We start from the raw sequence: 27,908 nt of genomic DNA on the forward strand, positions 1-27,908 counted from the left end.
CTCTAATTCAAGAAATGCATAATGCTGTGAGAATGCATCGAAGATTATCTACTTTATAATTACAAAGCCCCATCATCTTAACTGAAATTAAGTCAAACTCTGAATTGTTTCCGATTTATGCCTCATAGAATTGCTCTGTGCCTCAAAAACCGTGCAAGTGAATGACCGCAGCATTTAAATCAGCTCCGATTTGAAGCTTCTGCCTATCATTATGTTCAGCTTTGTTCTTGATTACTGAGTAAAAGATTGAAGAGCTATAACAGTCAGTGCTGCAAATAAAATGCAATTTTGGGAGACAAACACGGAAACTGAATCTGAAAAACAACTGAAACAAACCTGCCTGCAAATGGTCTACTGTACTGTGATCAGTGTACTTCTACCGGGACAAACTGGCAATAATGGAGAATACTGAACTGAGAATAACTCGTGTTTATATTCATAGATTCGAGTTACACTCAAGTCTATTGCCAACAGTTCCAAATGCAACCTACTTAACTCAAGGGAAAAGAGAATACAAGCTAAAAAAGAACACTAATCACACTCAAAATATGCTGACCTCTTCCAGTGGAATAAAGGAGCTTGGCCCATGTCCTAATGGCCGAGGAATCTTAACTCTTCTGTCCTGAAAAGAGAAACACATGGTGAACTTTCTGTAAATTTGAGGCTGCAAATATGTGGCTCTACCCCAGAAGAGCCAGCAACAACATTTCTACAGCATCAGGTTTAAAATCAAAATTTTCAACATTTCATTGGCATACTGGCAGTTTTTTTAAACTCTACCATAGCATCGCTAAATCTAAATAATTTGGCTAGCATTGAATAAAGCAATACAAACAGCATAAAAGGCTATAGGGCTAGTAGACTTCAGTCATTTCACTGAGTACTTGGTTATCTGGAGACAACAGATGAAAAACAATTACCGTTTTTTCCCCCACATGGGGGGCAAAGCATGGAGTAGCCCATTGAGTGCAACTCTTGGTAAGACTTAGGGGGGGGGGGTGGTTATGAAACGGGTCAAAGACAAAAAAAAAAAAAAAATCACAACAAATTAACACCAAATAAAAAGGGACAGTGTGCAGAATACAGATGCCCGAAATACATTTGTTTTATTCCAGACAGGGTTTCCTTAAAACCAGAAAGCTAATTTTCACCATTTAAATAATGCTATATATAGCACTTTTTTACATACATTTTACTCGCTAAAAAAATTCAACCATCTTCATTTGCAATCAAAACATAAGCAATACATCACAAAAAGAAACCTTTCCCAAAACATATAAAAGATAGTTGTTGTGCCTTTCGGCTTTTCCCGGTTAGGGGTTGCCACAGCGGAACTCTGGTCCGCTAATGACTGGCAGCAGATTTTTATGTGCCGAGTTGCCAGCCCTGACGCACAACCTTCAACGAAGGTACGCCCATTCACACATGTCTCCACGCAGAAGACGCTCTAGCTGAGAATCGAACCAGACAGCGTCTTACTGTGAGGCTACAACGCTACCGCAGCACCACCGCGGTATTAAACCAAATTATATACATCACATACACACAGTGTGTTTGAAATTAAAAAATGTATAGTATTTTTGCTGATATATTCTACATAAAGTTTGACATCTGTATTGATGCAAGCTAGAAGAAATGCTCATTGAGTCACCAGATGAATCTACACCAAGTGAAAAAGTCTGGGGTGTTTTTTTTTGTTCTCAACTTTTACATTTTTTTGGCTGACCAGACTTCAATAGCTGGTGAAATTGAGAGGTGGTCATTGATCCTTTTTCCACTCATACCAGTAGTGGCACATTAAAAGACAGAACAATCAGACCAAAAAACATTTTAAGTAATTAACCCTTTCACAGATATGGAATTAGTGTTTCCAGTCTGCCTTAGTTTCTAATTCACATGGTCAACAATGGGTTTCAGAAGCATTGGTAATTTTAGATAATGCTCCAAAATTGATCTTTGTGTATTCCTCACACACCTGAAAATATTTTTTTATAATTCTCTGATGCATCATATTTTTAATTTGCATTTTTTTTTCAAAATATGCTCAACTTTACAGATAATTATAGTAGGTTGGTTTTCCTGCATTTCCAGCAGAAAACACAACACAGCAATGTATTTTACATAGGGCTGACCCCAAGATGTGAGAAATAACTTCAAATCCTCATCTGGAGGAAAGCAGAAACACTGCTTAAATGAGCCAAATGTCTCATATACCATAAAGCAACACAAAATTGTCGCTTTTGCATAAGTAGCACTGAAAAACATAAGCAGGTCCACAACAAAAATATGAGTACGGCTTCTGCATCTGTGTGGGTTTAAGTGTAGTCTGTTTCTGTACTCAGCATAAAACCACAACAGAAATACTACACCTGCTGTGTCAATGACAGTTTCGCATTTTTTTTGTTTATAATACCTGCAATAATGTAGCGAAACCTGAGTTAACCATGAAACGGTCGGGAGGGCAAAGAACAAAACTGAGAGGCTGGTTTCATGCATGTCCTTTACAGGTCTACAAAGTTGTAAACATGACCAATGGACAGAGAGGTTCAGACTCTTATTTCACCTTAACGAAATTGTTAGTCAAAGACAAATAAGAACAGCTAGATTAGATTTGAAAGAAGGAAAATTAAAAATAAAAGGAATTAAAATAATAAAAATAAGTTTCCTGCCCACCTTACATCTGGTAGTATGATCAGTAGTTTGTCCAGATCCCAGTGTCAGCCTTCCCTAATCTCATGTCCCTACTTAACACGGCGTATGATCATATACATTTTTGGATCTTCTTCCTTACTTAAACATGTCCCCTTAGTTTAACATTTTATAAACTGCAAGCCAATGCTCATCTGACTATTTTGAACAATAAAAGCTACAATTTTACAGTAGAAAGTAGTTTCTTCTTTATTTTAAAATACTGGACATAAGGGACAACTCTTTAGTCTTGGTCTGATTTCCAAACTTGATCTTCTGGTTTTAGACACTTGGTTCACAGTTACTCAGGTTTCTCCACATTAGTTCTGCAGTGGACTTAGCCACGATCTTCCTGACCAACCAAAGGGTATTTTGTGTGTACAAACTCTACTTTTATAATACCTGCAAGGCAAATAAAACAGTTCATCTAACATTCTGTAAGCTCTTTCAGAGAGTTGCTGAGGTATCCTTGCATCATGTATAACAGACAAAAACTCCTCTCTCAGACAGAGGAGCTAACAGTCCTGTGGAGATGGACATCCACCACTGGCTCTACAAAACCCCCCAGGACATCCACCATTGGCTCTACAGAAAAACCTCAGGCCATCCACCAAAGAAAACTCCATGAAAGTTCCCCATAGTAAACCTCCACACTGCTGTTTCCTGGCCACAAATGTTGGCCTTCATGGTAAAGGTAAGAGCAAGGAATACTCGGACTTCATTACAGCACATACACTGATACGCTATAGGATTTAAAACACTACACTGTTCAATGAACAAAGATCAAATTTCATCAGGGAAGGCATTAAGCTTTTTGTTATCTATCATGCAAGCTTTATGCAGTACTACAGAACTTTGGGGATCTACTCACTGAAGTAGCAGAGTTCTGCAACTACAGACTGTATGCTCCCTCACAACTGCTTAAAATAAGTAGGTCTTGGGGGAAGGCAAAGTTAAAGCAGCAGTGCTGTACAAAGTACTCGTCACAGTTTCTACCTATGCAAGACTTGACTGGGGGGGTGACGACAAAATTTGCAAATATGCATATCGGGAAAAAAAAAAAAGTTTGATCACCACAAAAAATAGGCTCAGATTTAAGTGAAATATCTAAACACATGGCTAAAGCCTGGAATATTACACAAAAACAAAAGAAGAATGCAAAAGGCTCTTAAATACAGGTGGAGAGGAGAAAAAGCCGAACATCAGAGTGAACTAAACATCTACAACTTCTTACAAAGACTCTCAACCGATATTATTCACAACCTGACCCCCAATTACCCTCAACATTTCTCTGGGCAGCCATTTTCATGGCACAGACACCAAACAGCCAGGATAACAGTTTACTCATTTAACTTTAAAATCTTAAGGGCAAGTGAAGTGATCCACATCATTCATGGCCCTTACATATTCACCTGTAGGCACCTTCTACATTTTTTTGGAACAGTCATTTAAAAGGGTTAACTCAGCCTTTTTGTTGCCTATTCTAGTAATTCACTGCAGCAGCCAATTATTTTGCCCACTCAAGCACAAGTGCCTATACCTCAAGACAGTGACCCAAAGAACAGATCTAAAAGATACCCTTTGGGACATCATCTTCTTCCAATAACCATCAGTAATTCAACTGTCCACCACTTGTAATTAGAGGGGATCCTTGTTAACTTTATTCCACACCCTGGACAGCCTAAATCAGTCTCAACTCCTAATTTAGTGCAGCCCATGCATTTAAAAGCCGTCAGAAGACCTGAACTTGATTGCATCCCAAATTTGCATTAATGTATGAAACACTTATGTAAATCACTGACAAACCAGTCATGACCATGCTGACCCAACACAGGAACTAGGGTGCTATAATTATAGCAAATAATGCTGATCACACTATACAGAGCTCCAGGGAGAATACATTCAAACTTAGTGACATGCCCTTCCCCACTTCAAAACATCCAAAACCTCTTCCACCAATACTGACCTCAGCAATCCACCCACCTGCTCTTTAACAACTCTGGACAGCTGTCATGGTTAAGCAGAGAGATAAACATGCAGAAAGATAAGATAGGTGGAAATCCCCTTCCTTAGATACTGAACTTGTAATCTGCACTTTAGTAATGAGACATTTCCTGCACCAGATGCTCTCCAGACACTATGCAGAGCTCAAAACTGAACATAACTGGACCTACTGCCTTACATCTAACTTACTTTAGCTCATATGAAACCTTCTACAACCTAGCAAGCTATTCTCAAATAATCTTGTGTAGTACCACGTGTTCAAGAAAAAACATCCTTTTACTACCTCATTAAGCTCTCTCCAAGACTGAACTTGATAGTCAAGAGGAGAAGGTAAACACTTGCACCACACCACACGCATCACATAGACTCACTAAATCTACACCACCAAAATTCATACATAGAAACAAAAACATTCGCGGAGGCTCTCAATAATAATCTGCTCAAGCAACAGAGACCTCCAAAGCAGAAATACAAGCAACCTCCACCCCCCAACAAAACCCAAATGACAAATAGCCCGCAGACTCAGTGTACCACTCAACCACAGCCAATAAGGCAAAACAAAGTATCCAACACACAGTCATAGGTGACTCTATATATAGTCAAGCACACTGATGTCCCACTCACCAGGCTAAACAAGAAGGTTATTGTCAGCTGCCTGTCAGGTGCCAGGATCCGCCACATAACCCATGCACTCAGGTCACTCCACAAGTACAAATATGACTGCCATTGTCCATGTTGGTGTGAACGGCCTGAGACGTACCTCCCTGGACTACATGAAGAGACATGGAAGCGCTCTCTGATGTTGTAGCCCAGGCAGGTATGACCCTAGCCCTGAGTAGCATTCTGCCATCACCCAGAATGATACCACAGTACAAGGACAAAATGATGGACTTAAACTGGGTAAGCTTCTGGTGTCATTCTAAAGGGATCCAGTAACTGTCTGCCTGGGATGACATGGTCGACAGACCACGATGCTTTGCCAGAGATGGCCTGCAACTGTCACCCCTTGGTTTCCGGATACTGGCCAAGGTTCTTGCCTCCCCTATAGTGCCTTTTTTAGGCAAGGTTCAAATGACAAATTCACCACCGTAACAGGTACAGGCAAGCAAAAACTGAGGGTGATGTTACTCAATGCTAGAAGTCTAAATCTCAAAATGCACTCCCTCGAGGCACTCCTTAAAATGGAGAACATCGACATCTGTGCAATGACCGAGACCTGGTTCATGGCTCCAGACAGCACCCCTGAACTACCAGGCTATAACTCATACCACACTTTTCAGCCACATAACCTGGACCAGAACACCAAAGGAAGAGGTGTGTCCATATTCATTAAGGATATCCACACCTCCAGGCTAGTTGCTCAGCATAATGCAGCCGAGGTTATCCAAGTGCAACTAACTCTGAGCAAAACTGCAATCCAAATTATAGCCTGCTACAGATCCCCCACCATGTCCCAGGATTCCCACGCCTCTTTTCTCAGTGTACTGGAAAATATTAGGGTTGAACCAAACACCCTAATAATGGGCGAACTCAACTACCCCACCATTAACTGGGAAAACTACTCCTGTGCCAACTCCTTCGCTCAACGCTTTCTGGAATTCATAAACACCAATGCCCTGGATCAATTTATCCACATCCACACCCCCACCAGGGGCAACAATATCCTAGATCTAGTTATTACCAACATGAGTGACCGGTGTTCCACACCTGAAGTCAACGTCTCATTGGTCAGATCTGACTATAAGAGAATTAACCTAGATATCCACCATCCTGCCCCCATTAAGGAAACCATGGTAAAAAAAATTCTCCAAAGCCAACTTCATGCTTCTTAAGACAGAAGTGGTGAACTTCATGACACCCATGCAGATGGGCAATACAGTTACAACTACAGAATCCTACATAAGTGCACTTTATAAGCACTTACACGAGTGCATGGATCATGCTATCCCAAACATAACCAAGACACTTATCCTCCAAAAAAGGAAGCCAATCTGGTGGTCCCCTGCCATAAACAAACTGTACAACAGAAGGGAGAAACTGTTGCAAGAGAGTAAAATCCCATGAGTGGAGGAGCTCCCTAGTCAGCTTCAATAAAAAGCTGCGATCCCTGATAAAATCCTCCAAAACTAGTTACGAAAACAAAACCGCCACCGATTCTAAAGACAACTACAAAGCATTCTATAGCCATGTCAAGAATCTCAATGGCAACACTCAGATCTGCTCTGAGTTACAGCACAATGGCACTAAATATACAGACCCAACTGATATTGCCAACATCCGGGCAGATAGGAGTTTGAGGGTGAGTGGGGGGTAAAGCACTGAACCTAACTATGTGGACATCCTACAAAAAGGTCTCACTGAGACAGATGCCTGGTGTCAAAGCAATGGCCTCAAGCTCAGTGCCAAAAAGTGCATTGTCATCCCCTTTGGTAAAAACTATGTACCAATGAACTACAACATAGGCATAGTATACTCACCACTAAAAGCATGATAAGAGACCTTGGGACACAGGTGGACAGTAGTCTCTCCTTTGACACTCACATCGCCACAGTATTCAGGAAATCCTTCTATGTGGTACACCTCATCACAAAAGGTTTCTCATACAGAAAAAATCATTATTCCCCTCTATTAATCACTCAGACCCATTATAGAATAAAACTTCCCTTTTGGTATGTACCTCACAAGACATCTACAACTGGAAAGGCTGCAGAAATACCTCACAAAGAGGATTACCAGCCTCAAACAGATGCCCTACGCAGACCGTCTCAAAAATCTCCAGTTTTACTCCGTCGCATATCGCCTACTTAGAGGTGATCTCTGCCTAACATACAAAGCTATGTCAAACTCACAGCTGTTGGACATTCTCCACTTAAAGAAATCCCAATCCCTCCGAGCTACACTTTCTAGGGACCTAAACCTTGTCACCACAATAAACCGAACATGCCGGAGGGATAGATTCCTGTCCCAGAGACTTCCCATACTCTGGAATAAACTATCTATATATATCAAACAAAGCTCCTCATTAGCACTCAAGAAAAATCTTGACGATTGGATGGAAAATAGGAAATTCATCCCGGGGATCACTTCTGTGGCTCTGCTCGACAGTGGCACAGGAAAATAATTTTCTTGGGTGGCAAAAGCCAGGGTACCTTTTTGGCTGGGCTTGTACTGGCCCCAGGGCCAATAGCCTAGTACCTAATAACTGTGAACCTATTAACTTATATGAGGGAATAGAATAGAAGAGGAAACTATCACAATACCAGGAAAATCATTCCAATATGTAATCTGAAGTCAATTAAATATCTTTGCTACCACTCTCTTCAGTCTGAAAAACCACCAAATGCTGTGCAGCCAATGAGTTCTTACACTTCCTTATCTTTACTACCATAAGTCTGACTGGCCCTCTTGGCCTGCTCTACTGCCTACTACACCATCCAAAACTTGGATTGCATTTGTGGACGCAGGACCAAAAAGCCAATCATGTCAGGCCCAAAGGATTTCTCCCATCTACCTCCAATGAACATTTATATAAAGCCTTACCTGGTATCTCAGTACAAACCCATACTTTCCCTATTGATGTTTCAACAACCGCTATGCCCTCATACAGCTTTCCTAACAATTTGACATTCTGTAAACTGCACATGAAATTCACTACATCAGTACATATTATACCTGCAGTACTTTTCAATGGTCAACGTCCTCCCTATTTGAAAACAGCCTGTTAGCATGCTCAGTCAGGTTTCAAGGAATAACAGTAGTTCTGACTACTTAAAGGAGGTCTTTCACAGAATGGCTTATACAAATTGTACACCCCCCCCCATTTTTCCCCATAAAAACTAACCATGCGTCATTCAAGATCTATTCACTCACTGTCCAAGTGTTGACTCACACAGTAAGACATGCACATGACGCATAATTTAGTTACACTGGCCATCTTGTGAAGGGTGAAGTGGCTCTTGACTCATGCTACACAGTTTCCCACCACTGAATGGCATGGGTATACACCACAAAAATTACACACTGCCTTTGGATCTGTGCCAACACCTGTGTAGTTCAGGCATCTATGAATTCACTATTCAAATTCTCTAAGAGCAGGATGGACATTTAAACACAGCCCCCCCCCCCCAACATGCCACCACAGTAGCATTATGCTTGAAGTGGGTCTTTAACTAAGGTGTAGCTGAAAAGGGGGGCCCAGAGATCAAATTAACCTACTTGATAAAATAAAAATACAAGCTTTAAAATATGGTCTAGTTTACCATGGTGACTTACTCTTGATTTGCCTCTGCTACTCAGCACCAGAAAAAAAAAGTATACCTTTATACATTCCAAGTTGGGAAACTGTAGCCCCAAAAGGAAATGTTCTACATTCTCCAAATTCAAACATCACGGGCTATGGCTGGTCCAATCTGGCAACAGCAGACCTGGCTCGGTTTGGCAATACAGGAAATGCACAATATATGGCAGAGAGAAGACTCTAGCTTGGTTAAGTCTTTCTTGAAGTTTCAATTGTTGAGAGGACAGACCAGTTATCCCCCAACCCCTTGAAAAGACTAAAAGTGAGTAAGCACTCTTACACCTCATTAAAAAAACTTCCTACACTCAAATACACAAAGTAATCCTGTCTTCCAACCATTATATGTTGTATACCACTGCTTCACTCACTCACACTTGACAACCCATTTAGCATGCACCTCTGTATTAGACCACTCAAGATAATATATCAAAGGCTTCTGCTGTGGATAGGTATTACAAATTCATTGTCAATTTTCAACTCAGTTATTGCCAATTAAAATATGTCAACACACCGACTGAATGCTATACTCCTTACACAGCACTGTTTTAACTTAGCACGATGACTGCCTCAATCTGATGCAACTGGGTTGAACTGAAAAGACAGTTCTTTTAGTAAAGCTCATCACCTTGTAAATCAGTTCAAACCCAACCTGGACAATGGATGGGAAATTGGAACGTTAACACTAAACCTGTAACTATGCCCGTGTGGGACAGCTCGTAAATGCTGACACTATGTCCCCGACTAACGTATTCTGTCATTTACAAATGTAACACATCGCAAGGCTTAAAACCCTTCCAGGGGCAGTCTAAAATCACCCATAGATCTATTAATAAAATATGGTCGATGTGCTGTAACCTACAGTAAAACTGATGTCATGGCTCAGCAGCCCCTTGACAAAAGATTAAAAAAAATACATTATAAAGACCGTAACCAGTTATAAAAAATAACCTGAACATAATCCATCAGGGGCGACAAAGCTACATCTCCTTGATCAGTTCAACACCACTATGAAACAAACTTGGAAAAAAAAGCTTAAGCTAATTGTTATTTCCTGCGACATACCAATAATTTTAATGATGAAACCCCCAAGTGTATGCGTGTGTGTACGTGGGGAGGGGGGACATGTCAGGGCAAGTACTTAAGGTTTACAGCATAGAACAGCCAACACTGATTCAAATCTGAACGTCGAACCCACTTGGAATTGCATCAGCCCTAAAAGAAACGAAAGCTCCGACGGGTACAAGCCTGCTTTTATTAAACAAAAAAAAAAAAACACAGCCCCTCTGTACAAAGCACTAACATCAAAATAAAATTACAAACCTTGGACCTGCAAACACAGCAAGATTAACGCAAAAATCAAAACTGGTCGGCACTTCTACACAAGCGATAGATTTTATCGAGCCGGTACCGCACGATACATTACTGACAATGGGCAGCGCAGCCTCCAAACAGATTGTTTACAGCATGAAAGTCTGTATAACATTAGTAAAAAAATCATTTTCAAAGCTGGGCGCGGGTGTATTTATTCAAACTGCCGCCTCTAAAATAGCATTCCTAATCTACACAACAAAGCCAACTACAACCTGAAATCCATCTATTAGCATACCACTGGACTACTGTCCAGCAAGTAGCACCTCCTCCTTAAATGCAGACAGCAATTAACCAAATGGCAATGTAGCTTCGTTTTACCTTCAGCTGATCACTTCTCAAGTTGCGGCAGTGCTCGCAGTGCACGTAGTTCCGTGTCAGTGTATTCGCAACCGCCACCAGCATCTTTGGCATTACCACCTTCACTCTAGGGTACTAAACAAAACCGTATCACTACTACTACCCAGTAACAAGCACTTCCGCATTGGCTCTCGTATTTGAAAGTACAGCTACCATTGCCCCGCCCCCGTTGCTACAGCTGGCCAACCGTTAACGCCATGCAAACAGCGTCGGTGTACAAGTCGCGTCCCTTAAACATAATCAGACCAATAAGGACAAAACTACATCAATGGACGAACAATTTAGCGACTGTAGAAAAGCTACCCCCATTACTAAACCTGAGAAAAAATAAGTTCATCCCAGTTTGCAGAATCAATGAATGAAACAAAAGAACAAAATTCGACTCTAAACTGGACAAACAGCATCATACCACTCCTAAATTAACTTCTCCCCACACAGAAAGCCATAACTATCAAGAAGAAAAACGACTTTTAGAAGTTGCATACGATCCACTCGAAAAAGTTTTGAAATAATTAAAATGCTCTCAATAAAATCATGATTCATCGGCCTAAAAAAAAATAAATGTAAAAAAAAGTATGCGTGATCTCAAATGGAATTGCAATCAGTGTTTAACAACACAACTCTAACCCATTATTGGAAATCTAACATCAGTATCAAAGTACATTTTATTTTGGAGTTTATCAACATATTTGCAAGCATTACAGCATACGGTTCACGCTTACGATTAAAACATCTGCAGTATTCACTAACTGCATTGCAAATTTCAGTTATCACTCAAACTTAGCCCAGCAACAAGCATCTATAAACTTTTCTGCCTCAGCCAATCAGCTGCTTCTCCTACATCCGTTCAGGCCACTGTGGGTACTTACTTCAAACAGCCAATCATATTTAGGTACCATCATCAGTGCTTGCGACTGAATGAAGGTGCAGGCTATTGCACAAACGGGGCCAGCTGTTTGAGGTTAGCTTAATGCCGGCTGCTTGTAATAGAGAACAATAAGATAACTTGTAGAGGGCACTATAACCCGTTTATCATTTTTACCTTTTTGTTTCCCTCCTCCAGCAACAGATCTCTCTCGCGTAATACTTGACAAACCAAGACAAGATGTTATGAAACAGTAGTACACCTAAATCCCTATGATTTTAAGATGTCGACTAGTAAGAGCATAAACTCTAACGATGTGGATTAATGCAATTAAAAAGTTGGTCAACGACGTTTTGGAGCATTTTTCACCAACCAAGTGACTTATTTTACCCATAGAAAATTGCCTCCCTGCAATCCTCTGAAAATGTTTACGTCAAGTACTTTTCGGATTATAAACAGAAAATTCACCCCCACCGTTCATCTCTTGCACTCTTTATTGGCGAGTTGAGGTCCTGTCCATTTACGCAGCTGTCAAATTCATACCTCAGTCACAAGGATGAAACTATGAAAGACAGTGAGCATTATTCTGGAAAAACGATAACGCGTTTAAATGTCTTTTCAATTTCATGCAGTGGTTTTTTTTTTCGATGGGACTATATAGGACAGTATCCAACAACATTTTTCAGAAATGTAGCCCAGGTAGAAAAAAAAGACGACAGAATTTATGCATAACGTGGTTCCACTATAATACACCATAAAGATAAAGTGGGTAGTTTTTTTTTGTTTTACACTTTCTTTTTATGATTATGACCTTATCTTGTAAACTGGGCTTTCTTATTCTAAAATGTATAGTTCTTACTACACTAACTTCAGTACTGGGCCTAGTTTTATTAAGTTTATTAAACTGGTGTTTTTACTGTATGCTGAGCAACTGTCCAATTGCTTCCTTATTCTACGTCATCCTGTCCCAATTTCTGGTTAAGTATTAGCGGGGGAGAAACAGTTATGTACAGGGTCTACAGCATATTTTACTACAAAGTAACCGGAACACGGTACAGTCAGTCACTCAGACAATCGATCAATCAATAAATGCAGGAATATTCACGTGAGAGGTAAGATCATCACTACGGTGTTTAGTGCTTAGCATACAGTGTAATAAAACTAATGAATCACCATCTACCAGTGGATTTTAGGGAGAAAGCTATCAACTTATGAATCCCCACAATAACATACCTACTGTACAGTGTATTTGTTATGCTACAAAGAACTGGTGCTGAAAGAAAACATTTAGAATAATTTGCACATATGTGAAAACGAAGGTGCAGTTAAATGATCATTCCATAGTAGACAACTCTTTACTGCAGTGGGATAAGTGTGTGTGTTATACTGAAATGTCCAGCTTTTACATTTAATTTCACAGTGGAGCACTTTATTTTGTCTTCTGAACAAACCTGTCAGCTATCCCTGATTTTTGCTCCATAGGTTTCCCTGTCCCTCCTAAAGGTTTTGAATTTCTGGTAAAGCTCTGAGAATTGCAGTCAATAATGACAGAGTTTCATGCTTCTTACTGTTCTGAAAATGCATGCTGATGCAAAACCTGTTCTGTTAACTTTTTAAGTTAATTAAAAACAATTTTAAAAACTGTCTCTGGTGCTTCTTTGATCTCTCATTATTTTTGGATTAATCAAAGAAGTTGATGTATGCTGCTGTCTGTTCAATAGTTCTAAGTGTTTTTTTTTTACTAACTTTCAAATTTGGTAAAACACTTTTCTTTTTTTCTATAACTCGTATTCTGGACAATCGGGAATGTATGTGATTCACACAGTCAACTTTCCCCAAAACAACTGTATTAGTTTTACATCTGTTTTGTGACAGTTTGCTAAGCATTACACACCATAAGAATTTTATTCCCGTTTCATCTTACATTTTACCTTCCACTTGAATATAACTGTGTTTATTTATTGTTTGAGTAATTGATTATGTTGCATTTTAGTTACTGCAGACTACATAACATATGTCAACCCACTACACAGTATTTCTGCCCTGTAATACATTATCAAAGTGGGTCTAGATGACAATGGAATCCGGAATTAACTAGATAGGTGCTCAGCATACAGTAAACAGAGGCAGCAGTTTAATACACTTAATATAAGATCACCAAGTAAAAACTACACAATTAAGAAGTCCACAAGTGAAGGTCATAATTATAACAAAAATAAAAACCCTGTGCGCTTGATCTCTAAGGCAGCAAGCATGTACATTTCCACCTCTGCCACAAACTGTACCTTGTGCACAGATTTAAGAAACTGCCACTTTCAGAATTAATATTGCAGAAGTATCACAACAACTGGCAACAATATGCAAGCTTGATGGCGACAGGGAAAGAACATAATGTAAAGACCAAACCACTTATCAGTAGAAGCCCCTAAATAAACAGATTTTCATTATTCTGATGCAAAATCAACTGCCCCAGCCCACTCCACCTCTGGATCTTTAATAAATGCAAGAGCACTGAGAACTGTTGCCACCTATAGGGTTGCAAATAAACATTTTTCATGCTGCTACATCAATGGAGCACCAACCCGATACAACATAAAATGTAATGTAAACTAGCAAGGCTAACCTACCACCAATAAATACAACTCTCTTCTCCAAAGGCAATGTAAAATCACTTTTAAAACTGGCCTAATATCTCTACATGAACTCATTGCCTTCCTTGTTAAAAGCTCCCTAAACCTGGCAACAACCCTTTCTACTTTCTATTGCCTTAGTCGTTGTGCTAAAAGCTTTTGTGGTCTAGAGTTATTGTGAGCTAGTTGTGTTGTTGACACCAACCACAAAACTTTTTCCATTTGCTAATATAGGATTTTCTAGTAGCAGGCTTCCTTGTCTCTCTTAGTACATCATCCAGGCAGTCAGTTGAAGTTGTTCGAGTCAGGATACAGCAAACATCTCTGTTCTTGTGCGAGTACATCCAGGCTATGCAGAAGCTTGTGGCCAGAAGGCAGTCACCACGATGATCTTGGGGGATTGCCCCTGAATCTTCAGAAGTAACCCAGATATCCGTGGAAAGTGTGAAAAGCACACAGGAATTCCTGTCAAAGGAAAAGAAAAGGCATCCGTCTTCTATGCCTCCCCTCTATCAAAAATGCATACATACTCACAATAATTCTGTTAGATCTACCAAAGGCTTTCAGTGCTGTGTCTCATCCTTTACTGTTAAAACAACTAGGAAAGTTGGGCTGCTCCTCATACTCAACATGGCTCTTCTCCTACTTAAACAGAGAACAATCAGTCAAATGGCTCAATGAACAGTCAGAATTCCAATCCAATAATATAGGCGTCCAACAGGGATCCATCCTAGGGTCCCTACTTTTTAACACCTTCATAAAGTTTCATTACAAAGTAAACTCATTCAATACGTGGATGATTCTACCATTATCTCTTCCAATAACTTCTCTGACCTCCTAAACTCGCACAAAATTCTTTTTCATCAATTGAATCCTGCTTAAAATGCTTTTTATCTTCTGTTGAACTCTAAAAAATCCAAACTCCTACTTTTCTCTACAAAACCACCAAACAAACTTTAAAGTATTCTCAATAAGACAGAAATTGAACTAGTAAACACATCAAAACTAATAGGTATAACTATTGACAATCGGCTCACATTTGAATAACACATTCTTAACCCAATAAAGAAACCCCACTTTAAACTAGGTAAACTTTACTGTCAGAAACTTTATCTTGACACAAACATTAAACTAAAACTGGTCGACACTCTACTCATTCCTTCTCTTCTATATGGAAGTCCTATATTCACCAACCTCCAGTCAAACCTTTTTAATAAACATCAAGCATGTTATAAAATAGCTAAATTTGCCTCTGGCCTGTCAAACCGCACACACCATTGTCAAGCTATTACTCAATTTAATTGGCTTGAATTCCACTACTACCTACAACTTATTATTTAAACCAAATAAATGCCCTGTACTCCATTCTATTCTTCAACCATATACTCCTACCCGCTTGCTTAGATCCACTAATAAACATCTCTTAAATGTAGCCAAACCTAATAAAAGAGCTGGTGAGTATCTGTACTCCTACAGCATTGCCAGACTATGGAATGCCATGCCATTCCCTCACACATCACTCAACTTGATTCACTAAAAGTCTTTAAATCCGCTCTAAAAAAATTATATAAATAACCCCACCTGTTCTTATACAACACATTTCAACCCACCATAACCCTTTTTACCCCTCTCTACACAATAATTCTACTACTATTTCTAATACAAGTCTAATCCAACAGCTAGGAAATAAATCTACTTTTTGCCTCTTGCTGAATGCACTTCCACCTTTATGCTTTGTTTATATAAAACGTATACACTGTGACTATTACTGATCTATTATATTGTAAATGCCTGTATTATTGTGATCATATGTCATTATTTTCATTGTAATGTTCGTGTATGCTTCTTACTACTGTAAAGTGCTTGTGGAGCTTTTCTCCCTGGGCTTCCACTGAAAATGGGTTATTATGACCCACTGGACTTTCCTGGTCAACATATATCAATAAATAAATAAATGCCTCCTTGCATGGAGTCCTGGAGCAAAATATTTGCCAACTGATTGTGTAGTGAAGAGGCAAAAAGGTCTACTTGAGGAACTCCCTTCAGATGGATCAAATCGTGGAAGACCCTCTCATCTAGTTTCCATTCATGAGGGTCTGCCTTTCTTCTGCTTAACTTGTATGACACACAACTTTGCTCAAACGTAATGTAGAAAACCTACAGAGTGAGAATGTGCTGGAAAGCTATATCCCATGCTAATATGGAAGGCCTGTGTAGGGGTAAGGCTTGGTTCTCCCTTGTTTATGTACCACATCACTGTGGTATTGTCCCTAACAACCTGAAGTGGTCCTAGGGACCAAATATGATTCAGCAAGTTGAGTGCCTCTGTAAAGGTAAGCGTCTCCTTTACATTTATGTGCTTGTATCCTTTTTTGTTGTCCTAGATATCTTGTACTTACATCCTACTTGACGCTGCTCCCCAAGCAAAGTCCAAGACATCTGTGATTTCTAACTGCTTTGGAGAAGGAGGGCAGAAGGGGAGACATGGATTCAGGGATATTTGATGTCTCCACCACATGATCTTTCTGCTTACAAATCCCAGAACTGTAATCTGGGCAAATAATTGGTAATGGGAACAAAGAGCTTTCAGATACCACTGTATCTTTCTCATGTGGAATCTTGGCAGAGGTGGTATGAGAATCACAGATGCCAAGAGATGCAGGATCTTGAGGTATTATCTTGCATTGACCAAAGTCTGAGTGGAATTCCCCTGCAGCAGATCTACTTTTTCCTGTGGAAGAAAAGTTCTTTGTAATGAGGTGTCTAGCAGACACTCCACAAACACAATCCTGTTGTTTTTACTCAAATACTTTTGAATATTCTAGAATCCCAGCCTACACAGGAAATCTTTCACCCAAAGACTCAATAAAAAAAAAATCAAATCATCTAAATATGGAAAAATGTGGATGCCCTGTAGCCTGCAGTGTGTTATAACTGGAGCTTGACACTCTGTGAGCAGCCTTGAGGCAGTGGATAGCCCAAAAGGTTAGGCAAAGAACTGATAACTTGATCCAGGCACACAAGATAATAAGAAACATTTGAAGTCTGGATGGATAGGAATATAATCAGCATCTTTTAAATCTAGGGTTACCAAAAAGTCAAATGAGGAAGAAGGGGTAAAAGACTGTATTTGTTTGTTTGTTTGTGTCTTTCGGCTTTTCCCAGTTAGGGGTCGCCACAGCGGAACTCCGGTCCGCTAATGATTGGCAGTAGATTTTTATGTGCTGGCTTGCCGGGCCTAATGCACAACCTTCAACGAAGGAATGCCCATTCACGCATGTCGACACACAGAAGCTCTAACTGAGAATCGAACGGGCAACGTCTAACTGTGAGGCGACAATGCTACCGCAGCACCACCACCGCAGCTGGGTAAAAGACTATATAATTGAAAATATTTTGGTCTTGGGCACTTTCATAAACTGGTCTAGGAAAGAAATGTCCAGAGATTGTCTTCCAAGCATGGTCTTTCTTTGGCCCCAGAAACATTGTTGGGAGAAGAGGGGGAACAACTCTTTCCCCACTGGGAAGGAGGAACTGTTTCTATTACTCCCTGAGAAAGCATATGTTGGAGGACAGGGAGAAACAGAGGGTGGATGTAGAATAAATGTATGGGAAGCAGGGATTTCTTCTCTCTGTCATTTGTATCCCTGCTGAATTAATTTCAGAACCCATTTGTTTGAAGTAATCTCTTGCCAAAGAGAGAAATGGGGGATTCAAACTTTTGGGAAGGGATAAGGGGACTCCCAGAGTGGTAGTGAGAGAGGGGAAACAAGTTCCCTTACATAGTCATTCTGACGTATTTGACTGTCCTTTGTTTTTTTTTTTTTTTTTTGGGGGGGGGGGGTTCCTGCTTTCTTTTTGGAAACTCCATGTCATTGTTTTTTTAAACACCTGCTAAACAGCATTTTGCTGAGATTGTTTTGTTTCTTGTCAAAATTGAAAAAGAGAGCAGAAAAACCCTTAGAAAATATGAGAAGGAAGGTAGAAAATCTAACCAATTACATGCATTACTTCATCCCTCCTATCACATTTGTTGATAACCTCTGCAGCAGAAGGACCAAAAACTAAATCTCTACGCAAAGTTAAATTTAAAATGTCATGTTTTACATCATCTGGGAGATTTTGAGAACACAGCCAGGCAAACCTCTTCAACAACAGTACATGTGGCAACAGCCCTGAATGTAGTATCTATTGAGTCAAACACATTTTAAACCTCAAAGCAGATTTTTTTTTTCCTCACTGGAAGGAGCTGCAGATAAAACATTCCTCATACTTTCACAATCAGAATATACTTTAACAAATAATACTGCCAATTCAAAATACTGAAAATTACAGTTGCAAAGCATACACTTTTTTCTTAAACATATCACTTGTTTTACCATCTTATTAGAAGGGGAAGGATTAGAGTTAATAAAATGCTTGGCAACAGCTGGATGGGCTAAAACTATTGCTGCTTGGTCAGGTCTGGGATGAGAGTGTAGAAATTTGAAAGATTGGGGAACTTTTTCTATTTGCTTTCTTAGGTGCAGCAGGCTGGCTATCAGGGAAACACATCCTCCAATATGGGCAGCACTAGGGAGATGAGAAGAGGTTCTGGGATTTCCAGTAGCAACATTTCACAATATTTTTCAAAGGCCTGAGAAATCCTAGTGTTCTACTGTTGAAAATACGGACACATTCTAGAACAGTCAGTAAAAGAGAAACCCTGACAAGGAGATTCAAATGACATGCTTTAATCAAAGTCTGAATCAGAATACTGAGGAGAAAAAACTTTATCTGTCCCATCACATTTCTCTCCTGATTCAATTTCTTGAATCAATTCAGGAAAAGAGAAATCCATTTTTCTCTTACCAAAAACCACCTGATAAGAATGGTCAATAGCCTATACAACACCCTGAGGCTGACTCAATAAGCTACTCCACTACTTAGCTTATTGGGTCTGCCTCAGGGTGTTGTATAGGCTATTGACCATTCTTATCAGGTGGTTTACCTGTAGTAAGTTGAAGGTAGTCAAGGTGGTTAGGAAGCCGTAGCCAATTTAGCATGTGGAGAGAAGTGCAATGGTGGGTGGAGTGTTTAGATTTAGTAGCGAATTTAGCGATTTTGTTGTAACAAATTTCTAGTTTTGAGGAGATGGTAGTAGAAAGATTGGTTAGAAGCAGGCCACTGTACAATAGTGACGATAGTAAGTCGGTAGAGGCGAGAGTTTGCCTTGTAGATGGAGAGAGAAAGTGAGCATTTCTGTATAGCATACCACGCTTCTTATGAGTTTTTTTAATATTTAGTCGGACATGTGTATCGAATTTCAGGCGTACATCAATGGTAACCCCAAGAAGTTTAGCAAAGGGAGTGACTTCTATAGTGGAGTTGGCATAGCTGATGATATTGAAGGATTGTTTGTCAGTGGGAGGGTTTCTGAGGGAGAGAAAAGAAGGATTTTGGATTTATTGGCATTAAGGGAGAGATGGTTTTGAAGCATCCATTTCTCAGTAGTTGTAAAGGCCAACTGGGTTTTTGCCTGAAGCTCAGGAAGGCTGGGAGCAGAGCAGACTAAAGTGGAGTCATCCGTATATTGCACTATTTTGGTGTTTGGGATCGCAGCGTGAAAATCATTGATAAATACAGTAAAGAGTATTGGTCCAAGTATGGACCCCTGGGGAACCCCGGTTGGGGTAGGTAGGAAGGTTGAGGTACTAGTTTGCCATTTAACAGCCTGGGATCTGTCAGGAAGAGAACTATGGAACCAGGTAAGGGAGTTTTGAGAGAGGTTGAGGTTTGAAAGGTGATTCAGAAGGTGGGTATGGGAGACAGTGTCAAATGCCTTGGATAGATCTAGAAGGACAGTGGAAACAATTTCTCCAGAGTTACGAGCATGGTTTACTATGTCTAAAAAAGAGAGGAGAGCAGTTGTTGTACTACGGCTGGGACGGAAGCCATGTTGGGTAGGAGTGAGGAGTTGATTATTGATGAGGAAGGGCATGAGTTGCAGGTGGATACATTTTTCAAGGATTTTTGAGATTGGGGGAATAATGGCTATTGGTCGGAAGTTAGAGATGCTGTTATTTTTGCCTCCTTTGTGGAGGGGCAGGATAAAGTCAGCACGCCACAATTTGGGGACGTAAGATTCCTGTATGGATCTATTGATGAGAATACTGATGGGGATGGCGATACCATCTGCGGCAAGTTTTAGAACGAGTGAGGAAATATTGTCGGGGACATTAGAGCAAGGTTTAAGTCTGGAGAGGAGCATTTTGATGTAGGAGGTTGAGATGGGTTTTAGAGAAAAAGGCGGGGGAGGATTGGGAGTGGAGGGTTGAGGAGTGGAAGGGGAGGAGATGTGGTTGGGGAAGGTCTTAGTAAGTTCAGCTATAGAGATGGTAAAGAAGGAGTTAAAAAGGGTGGCAATTTCTGTGTCAGTTTTATTGTGGTCAGGACAGGGATTGGTTATGGTACCTGGGTGTAAAAGAGAGTTGATGGCGTTCCAGAATTGTATGGGATTTTTGGAGTGGGTAGACTGTAGTTTAGTGTAATACCATTTTTTATCTTTTGTAACAAGCTTTTTGGTTAGATTGTGGAATTGCTTATATTTAAGAAGGATAGCAGGGTGTTTATTTTTGTTGTAAAGTTTCCAGGTCTTGTCTCTTTATAGCATAAGTGCTTTGGTGTCTTTTGTTAGCCATGTGGCGGAATTAGGTTTTATTCGTTTTGTTCTAGGTGGTGCTTGGGTGTTTAGGATGCCTAGGAAGGTTGTGTTGAAGAAGTCTAAGGCCTTATTGAGTGGAATAGTTTTTAGGTTGTCCCAATTTGTTAGTTTAAGTGTTTCGGAGAATATAGAAGGATTGAAGTTTGTAAGATTATGAGTGTGGGTATATTGGTGTTGGTGAGGGGAGGAGTGGGTAGCTCGGTGAATGAAGGCTGGGAGATGGTCACATATGGTGTCTGGTAATATACCAGAGTGAGAGATCTTATTAGGGTGAGAGACTAAGATCCAGTCCAGAGTGGACCCTGGGGGTTGTTTCTATTAGGTCTGGTTTGTTAGTTTATTGAAATTTAAAAGATTAATAGATAGGGAGGGATTGTTGTTATTGATTCTATTCCAGTCAATGTTCACGTCACCTAATATGTATGTCTCAAGTTTAATGTTAGTTGAGGCCCATAAAAAATGTTTTTGAGAGTGGTGGTATTATTTCCAGGGGGGTATAGATAGCCATGACACAAATTATTTTATAATTATTCATTTTGAGAATTCCTATGACTAGTTCAGCATTGTCAAACTGCGGAATAGGGTTCTGACAAGGACAGAAGTTCAGTAGGCTATTATAGATTAAGGCAACTCCTCCTCCTTTTTTGTTTTGGCGGTCATATCCGAGTACTTGAAAGCCAGGGGGTAGAATCTCGGAGTAAGTAATGTGGGGTTTTAGCCATGTCTCTGAGACTGCTACTATATCTGGTAGAGTTTGATTTAGCCAAGCATGGAAGAGTGCTATTTTGTTTTTTACACTCTGGGTGTTAATGGTAATTAGCTTGAGGTATTTGTGGGTGGTACTATTTGGAGAGGTAGAGGGAGCGAGATTGGTACTAGTCTTGGGTCCAGGGTTGGGGTGAATGTCTCCTGCTAGGGCAAGCGAATTAGAGGAAGGAAGGAGCAGGATTTTTGGTGTGCAACTTGTAGTTAGTAGGAAGAACAATTTCACTTTGGGTGTATGGAGCTTTATTGAAGAGGGTAGGAGTTTTAGTTTAAAATAGTGATGTGAGTTCGGTTGAACTAGAGAGGGGGGTATGTTTTGAAAGTGAGAAGTGATGGGGTGAGGATGGGGGAAAGGAGGGGGTAGTTTGTAAGAGGAGTAGGAGGTGGCATTGAAGACAGTTATTAGGAGAGGAATGCTTATAGAGGAGATGAGGAAAGTCAGTGGGAGTGGAGGAGTCATTCTTAATAAAAGTAAATTGAGTTTGGATTAAAGATTAAATTAAGTTAATTTATTAGTAAGCGAGAGGTTACGGACTGTATAATTAGTGAAGCTGCTGTATAGGAAACAGTAAAGTGAGGAATCAGAGTAAGCAAAGGGTGGGGTGGGTGGTTAAGCAGGAAGATGGAGTCAGTGGCCTGGAAGTTGTGGTTGGGTAGGAAGGAAAGAGGGCTGAGTTTGATGTAAATAAATGTAACTATACTGGGGGCGGGTGGGGTGCGAAGCGAGGGCGAGCAGAGCGGGGCTAACACTGTTACTAGGGCTAGCTTGTTTCAGGTACGTAGATTTAAAATGGTGTATGCTTCTTAAATTTAAAAGCACTGTTTAGTAGGTAGATTTCTCAATGGCCAATGTCAGTTAGTGTTAGATTCACACAGTTTGTATCTAGTTTGACAGCGTAAGCCACTTAAAATTGACTGCACACAGTATTACACTTTATGTGTGAATTTATGCAGCACAGCTTACAGTTATAGAGTACGCCAAGTCCTTTAAGCAGATTACCGTATCTTTCTTTATCAGGTAAGCCGATCTCTCTATGTAGCTAGGTTCAAAATGCTAGAGATGGCTTTAATTTTAGGGCTTGATGACCCAAATTATTAGGCAAGTCCCTAATTATGAAGGAGTAGGGGTAGATTTATAGTGCATTTAGACCCAGTTGGACTGTGATAAAGCACACAGAAAACAAGATGCCAATATTAACCTTAGCGTGTTTCAAATGTAATTGGGCTGGGAGTCTTAGCCTTCCACAATTAGAAGGGACAAAATTGAGAAGAATGGCCAAAGGAAAGATACTGGGAAGTACTGGACTATCGAATGAGCTATGGGAACAGGAAGGTAGTATACAACTGTTGAAGATGCTTAATAACATAATGGAGAGAGGGAAGCCACTGGAAACCAGGAAATGGGTGATAATTACAGCAATTCATAAAGTGGGAAAGAGCAGATGGTTGCGTCATCCTAAAGACCCATCTCAGTTTTGAAACATGGTTATCAATACTTCATGCAAATTCAGCTACTAAAATTATATAAACATGGATCAAACAGGGCTTGTGGGTGCGGGAGGGGTTGGATGATGGACACCCTAATTAAAATGTTGCTAGTAATACAAGATGCACATAAAAAGGAAACAGTTGGCACTGTTCTCACTGGATGTGGAGAAATAATTTGATTGGGTGGAATGGCGTTAATGTGTGTGAGAAAGCTGCAAGGTAGGGATTCACTGAAAAGTGGATTAGGCTACTACAGACAAAACAGAGAGGGGCAACAGCAAGAGTCAAGATAAGTGCAAGAGTTTTGGACAAAGTGAACACAGAGGGACTAGGCAGGAATACCCACTATCCCCCATTTGCATTGCATACTGTCTAATTGTTTCCACTAGGGGCTCAGTCAAGGATAAATGGGTATGATTACAAAAGGATAGAGAGAAAATAAATCACATTGTATGCAGATAATATCCTTATAATAATGACCAACAAGAAAAGGCCCAAAGGAAACTCTGGGGAATAATAGAAAGAAATCAGGGAGGCTGTGGAATACAATAAAATAAAGAAAGCCAAAGCTCCACTGGTGACAAAAAGGTGGACTAGGGAGAAAACAGAGAAAAAGGGGTCTCTGGGCAGCTGAAGTCAAATACCTGGAAATATGGATAAGTGATGCATTGGATCAGACAGTCACAAATACATATGAAAATTTTTTTCAAAAGAAAAAAGGTAGCTGCAGCCATGGAAAACAATAAAATTATACTCAGACCAGAGAGTACAAGTTTTGCAGCTATGCATTATGCCAAATTTGTGTATGCAGGACATGCCTTTTGAACCATGCCTAACACAAATATTTTAAAAGGAGAATGCATTTAGAAACTACCAATACAATGGTGAAAAGCTGAGGGTGGCTTGTGAAAGGATAGTATAGTTAAAAGAAAAAGGAGGGTAAGGAGTACCAGATCTACAAACAAACCGCCAGGCTTGCAAAATTACAAATGCATTGCTAATGGTAGATAGACTATCAGGTAGAATGGACACATTATATGGGCCAAACAGCAAAGTTGGAGGGGGGTGCATAACAACAATATTACTTAAAAAAGGGTAAAGAAAATATAAATTTAGCATGGGCAAAGGAGAGACAGATGGTGTTTAAGAGAATATGAAAAAATGTCAAGAGATGAATGGAGAGAGTTGTAATGATAAGGGGGTATGGAGGAAGATGGGAGAAATAAGTTTATGGAGATGGTGAACAAAGCAAAATAAGGTAAAGTTCTGGCCATACATTGTAATAGGGGAAGACTGAAAACTTGGAGAGAAATATATAAGAAGTTTAATTTAGATGTGACACTACAATGCATATAACAAGGGGTGAAAGCAGGTGGAGTAAAGTAAAGGGAGGAATAGGAGAAGTAATGTCCACAAGTTATACACAAGATAGATAGGAGGAGGAGCAAGGGAAGACTAGCAAAAAGATTATGAAAGTTATGGAAACATGGGAACAAAATAGAGAGAGAGGAGACCAGACAGTGAGAGCAAAGGCTGGGTTGAGCAATGAAAATGAGGAATAGGGAGAAATAATTAATATCCCAAGATATATGTCAAAAGTGAACAGATTTAAAATATTTACCTGGAAGTGCTTGCACCGATATTTGTATACCTCCAATAGATTAGGTAATATATTTACAGAAGTGGTCAGTACATACTGGAAGTGTAAGGAGGAAAGGGGTACATGGAGGCACACATTTTGGAGATGTAGGCGGCTGAACAACTTTAAAGAACAGATGAAAGCAATACTGTAATGGAAATTTGTACATACAAGGGAATTATCACCAAAACTATTTCTATTGTGTTATGAGATGATGCCAGTAGAAGAGAAAGAGATACAGCACTGCTTATGACAACTGGGAAAAATAATAAGAAAATGGAAGACAGGGGAATTCCCAACAGGGGAGAGAGGTAGAGGAACTAATAAATAAATTAGTAGAGGAGAAGAGGAAAACAGAGGGAGAAACAGTGGATAATAAAAAAAAAAAAGAAAGAAAGAAGTGGAATAAAGTGGCTAATGGAATAAGAGGGAAGAAAGTACTCAGAACGGAAATGGCAGAAGAAGAAGAATGGATGAATCAACAAACAAGCTCGTAAAGCTTAGCCACAAATGGATGCATGAAGAAAAAGAAACTCCAAACCAACAACTGTCTCCACATCCAAAAAAGTGAATAAAGTCAATTTACTGGAAATAATTATTTGAAGAAATGGTCCAACATAAACGCAGACCAAATTCAGCCAAACTGAAGGATAGTCGTCTGTGACAACTCTGCTTCATTCCTGCTCACCCCAAGTGACAGGCTAATAACCTTTCTCTCTCCCATTGCTCCAGTAGGAATAAACCCTCTTTAGGTTAGTTTATCCAGTTTCTGCAAGTATGATTGATAGTCATGTCTGTATATTTTATCAATGTCAGCAAATTGTTGCATTTATAAACTAGTATAGAAATTTTCAATGGTCAAGAAGTATTCTGTGGCCCAATTCATGTTTAATTTATGAAATTATGAAATGTTGTTTATTTCTGCTAAGCTACATGAATGCTGTTTCATGTTGTCACAAAAGGAAATAATGCCAGCCCAGCTTGCTGGAATTTTGTAAATAATCATATGTCATTGTGAATATCAACATGATTCATATGCTTGTGTTACAAATGTATTACAATTGTATGTCCCATAAGATGGTTTGTACAAATGTGTGCTGAAGAGATATGTTGTAGAGTACTCCGCTTAGAGATGTGTCCACAGTGTACCCTACTGGAAGAGGACAGAAATGTACATAAACTATTGTAACTGTGTAAATGTATATATTTTAACAGTGGAAACTGGAACATAGAGGGTTAACTTGCAAAACTTAAGGAAAATAGTTGAAATTAAATTAATTTTATAACTGCGCCATAAAAGATGGTTTCAATGCAGCAAGGAAACAAGATGTCTAAAACTAGGGAGCCTTCTGCATTATATTGTAAGTATTTTATTGTTTTATGTCTTCCAGCAGCTGCAAACATCTGAGGGCTATGCATTTGCACAGGGAGATGTTAAAATGCAGCTGCAGTGGGGGGTTTTCATCTGGGATAGTCAGATGACAAGAAGTGATGTCATACTGCAAGTATCCCAGCAGCAATATATCAGATATTAATTTAAGAACTCTCAGAGAGGGATAGTATTCTGTATTCTGACTTGGACCCAACAACATCTGCTAGAAGATCTATTCACCACACTTACCTTGCTGTAATAGTAAATTAACTAGGGTAGAGTAATTTCTTTTATACAGTCAGGAAGAGAGCTGAGACTAATTTAGATGTTTTTCTTTATTTATTTGAGACTATCCTGCAATGGTGTTTTAAATATTTCCTGTAATTTGAACTCTGATGTAACTGTTTATTTACTGAGTATTTTCTTGTTCTTTTATTATTAAATATATTTAAACCAATCATTGTGGCTGATATCTGTGAGACATATTTAAGTTCTGGGAGTACTTGGATATTTATTTGGTGATACTGTGGGCCACTCCTAATAGCCTTGTTCCTGGTAAAACTACCATTTGGATTAATAGTAAGATTGGACACCCATTGTTAAGGGGCTTAAAGTAGCTGATAAGGAGTGGCTGGTGGCAGTCAAAACTACCTTATAGTCTGGGCAGAAGGAGTCATAGCTAGTAAATATGTGCCAGCTTTTCCTAGGTGTATGTGTGTATAAATCAAATCTCAGAGAGTGTGTGTCAACTACTTGGGCAGGGACACAAAGCACTGGTTGGAGAGAGAGGGCGCTGGAGGTCTTGGCCTGGCCACTCAGCTGAGATCTCAACTCTATAGCTGTGCCAGTGGAGAGTCTTATTGGGGATCAGGAGAAACAAGCCCCGGACTGACTGCAGTCTCTGTGTGCTCTTAAGGGAAATTACATGTACTTGTCATCCTCGCAGTGTGTACGTCCCTCCACTATTGCCAGTGGTGAGGATTGATGCTCCTTGATTACTGGGCCAGTGGTGGGGGCGTTATACACATCGTTCCATTTGTTTGCCTGGTATGTTTGACTTAAAATTATTACTACATATTTTTGGTGGAAGGCATTAATATTTTAAGTGTTAGCATCCCACTGAGAGCAGTTCACATGTTATTACTCTGAACCATCCTAAAGCATATGGTAATGGTTTACTCAGACTTCAATTAAAATGGTTTGTTCCTGCCATATGGCCTGAATGTATCATTGCTGTCCTTGACTTTGCTGCTAATTACCGTCTCAACTGGCACATACTGCTTTTTTCACCGAGCCCATACAGACTCTTTACTACCAAATAAATCTAGTATGGAGCTGCAGTTTCTCAGCAACTTAACACTCTTATTTACGTTCCACTATGGCAGATCATTTCTGCCTTTACGGTCCACATCATAACCAGAATTTGCCACCATTAAGTAATATGGCATCCCTTTTCCTAGTAGTTATTACAAATAGCCACTCTGCACTCTCAATATAGTTTTCTGCCAAAACATTAAGTGCAGTGTGTGAAGGTATACAATAATAATGGAGAGATGAAGCTGTTAGTTATCTGGGCACTGTTTATGTTAGATGAATGATAACAGTATTGCCTAAATGCTGTGCGTCATTATTGTGACACTGTCTTCTACATATTACAAGTGTAGTTTTACAAGCCATTTACCACCATTGATATTCATTTTATAGTTTAGTTAGATAGTGCTTAGGTATG

The 27,908-nt window shown here is 39.7% G+C and overlaps 1 protein-coding gene across 1 annotated transcript in view; it reads right to left on the reverse strand.

The window, feature by feature from the left end:
- LOC122792249 (sestrin-2-like) overlaps positions 1 to 27,908 on the reverse strand; it is a gene marked incomplete in the record, with an annotated part of 678,183 nt that overhangs the window by 309,709 nt on the left and 340,566 nt on the right. The window contains 1 exon segment of the mRNA XM_044059999.1: positions 557 to 622. Within this exon segment, the coding sequence (XP_043915934.1) occupies positions 557 to 622 (66 nt within the window).

The sequence above is a fragment of the Protopterus annectens genome, chromosome 1.part2 (assembly GCF_019279795.1).
Source record: "Protopterus annectens isolate FY-2018-M chromosome 1.part2, PAN1.0, whole genome shotgun sequence".
In the NCBI taxonomy this organism is placed as follows: domain Eukaryota; kingdom Metazoa; phylum Chordata; order Ceratodontiformes; family Protopteridae; genus Protopterus; species Protopterus annectens.